We start from the raw sequence: 1450 nt of genomic DNA, 5'->3' as shown, positions 1-1450 counted from the left end.
GATCCTTCCCCAAACTAGCATAAATAAATCCTCTCTATGGAAAAGTGTCAGCGATTTAAGGGTTAACACAGATTTGAAAGTGAGTTTAAAAAAAAAAAATCTTATTAGAGGACCACACAGACGAGTATTTGGAGTTCACCCCCCCTTAAAAATGACAGCACGTTTGGCAAGTGTGAGCAAATGTCTTGAACTTTACTGGGTTTGCGAGCTCTGAGCACAGCTATTCACAGACAACCACCAAGCTGCGATCTGTGAATCGGCCTTGGCTGGAGGGGCTCGGGTACCTCTGACAGCGCTGCTCGCCACCTGGAAGGCTTCCAGCAGCTTTCAAGGTATTTATCATGGACTCGTGGCTGGTGACAGCGTGACTGGTGGAACAACTCCAGCACCGCTCCCTCTCTGTCAGCGCAGAGCGCAGCACCCAGACCGGTTAACCCTTCGGCCCACGCTGCAGGGCTCCACGTATCGCTGGGACCCTGTGTGCAACCAGAAAGGCCCATTCCAGCGCTGCCATTATCACCTTGCTTTCTCTACGCCTCATGCCCAAGACTGTCCGTTTGCTGAGGTCTCTGATGAACCTCTGCGGATGCCCTTCTTGGAAGCTCGTACTGTCATCAAAGGGGCTGGTACCCAGCCACAGTGGCTCCCTGCTTCCTTCATCATCCCACAGGATGACACAAACGACCCCATGAAAAGATGCTGTTCTCAAGAATCCTGGCTGGGTCTGACTTTGAGAAAAAGACCAAAGTTCCCCGTGTTGCCACTGTTGTTTTGCAGTTGTGTTTCTTCATTCGTGCTCTCTTCTTGTTTTTATTAAAAAGGACCCTTGTGTTATTAATATAGTTCCCCCCTCCACAGTCACTATAAAACAGACTCCATATTTTCACACCACTCATGATCTTCAAGGTTATAGATAAATTTTGTCCTATGTGATTGATTTTGGGGCACCGAGTCCCGCCCCAGATTGTCTAGGGTGAGAGTAGAGGCAAAAAACTCACTAGTGCTGAGACCACCTTCGTGGTTCTTGATGTATCTTTTATAGTTCTTCCTCAAGCACTGCCAGGTGGTTGTGTATAAGATGAATGCAAAAGACTTCAGGGCTATAGCAATGCTAACATACAGGTATCTATAGACCACGTTGTCGTACAGCGCGCAGGCTCCTTGCTCGCCGCAGAACGTGCTCCAGAACAGACACGTGGAGTCAATTCCAGCCCCAAAGATCAGCGGAGGTGGGATAAAACCTGTCAAAATAAGAGAGACAAATCATGCCTTAACAATCCTTACGATAAAGAGAGAAGATGTGATTGCAGTGAAAAGAGAGGATACTTTATCAAGGTTAATGGTCCCAGCTGCAGCCTGCGAGTCTAATTTTTTAAGTTCTAAATCAACCTAAACAAAGTCTGTGGATGAGTTTTTAGCTTGGACTCAATGGCTACGGAAGAGATTCCTG

General features: G+C 47.4%; 1 protein-coding gene across 1 annotated transcript in view; it reads right to left on the bottom strand.

The window, feature by feature from the left end:
- Positions 1-500: 500 nt before the first annotated feature.
- SLCO3A1 (solute carrier organic anion transporter family, member 3A1) overlaps positions 501-1450 on the bottom strand; it is a gene marked incomplete at its 5' end in the record, with an annotated part of 113004 nt that continues 112054 nt past the window's right edge. The window contains one exon of the mRNA XM_010133820.1: positions 501-1241. Coding sequence (XP_010132122.1) covers positions 862-1241 — 380 coding nt within the window. The remainder of the gene's footprint in view (positions 1242-1450) is intronic.

Source organism: Buceros rhinoceros, unplaced genomic scaffold, assembly GCF_000710305.1.
Source record: "Buceros rhinoceros silvestris isolate BGI_N320 unplaced genomic scaffold, ASM71030v1 scaffold18363, whole genome shotgun sequence".
Lineage (NCBI taxonomy): Eukaryota > Metazoa > Chordata > Aves > Bucerotiformes > Bucerotidae > Buceros > Buceros rhinoceros.
Note: the sequence above shows the minus strand (reverse complement) of the source record. Positions and strands in the feature narration are given on the sequence as shown.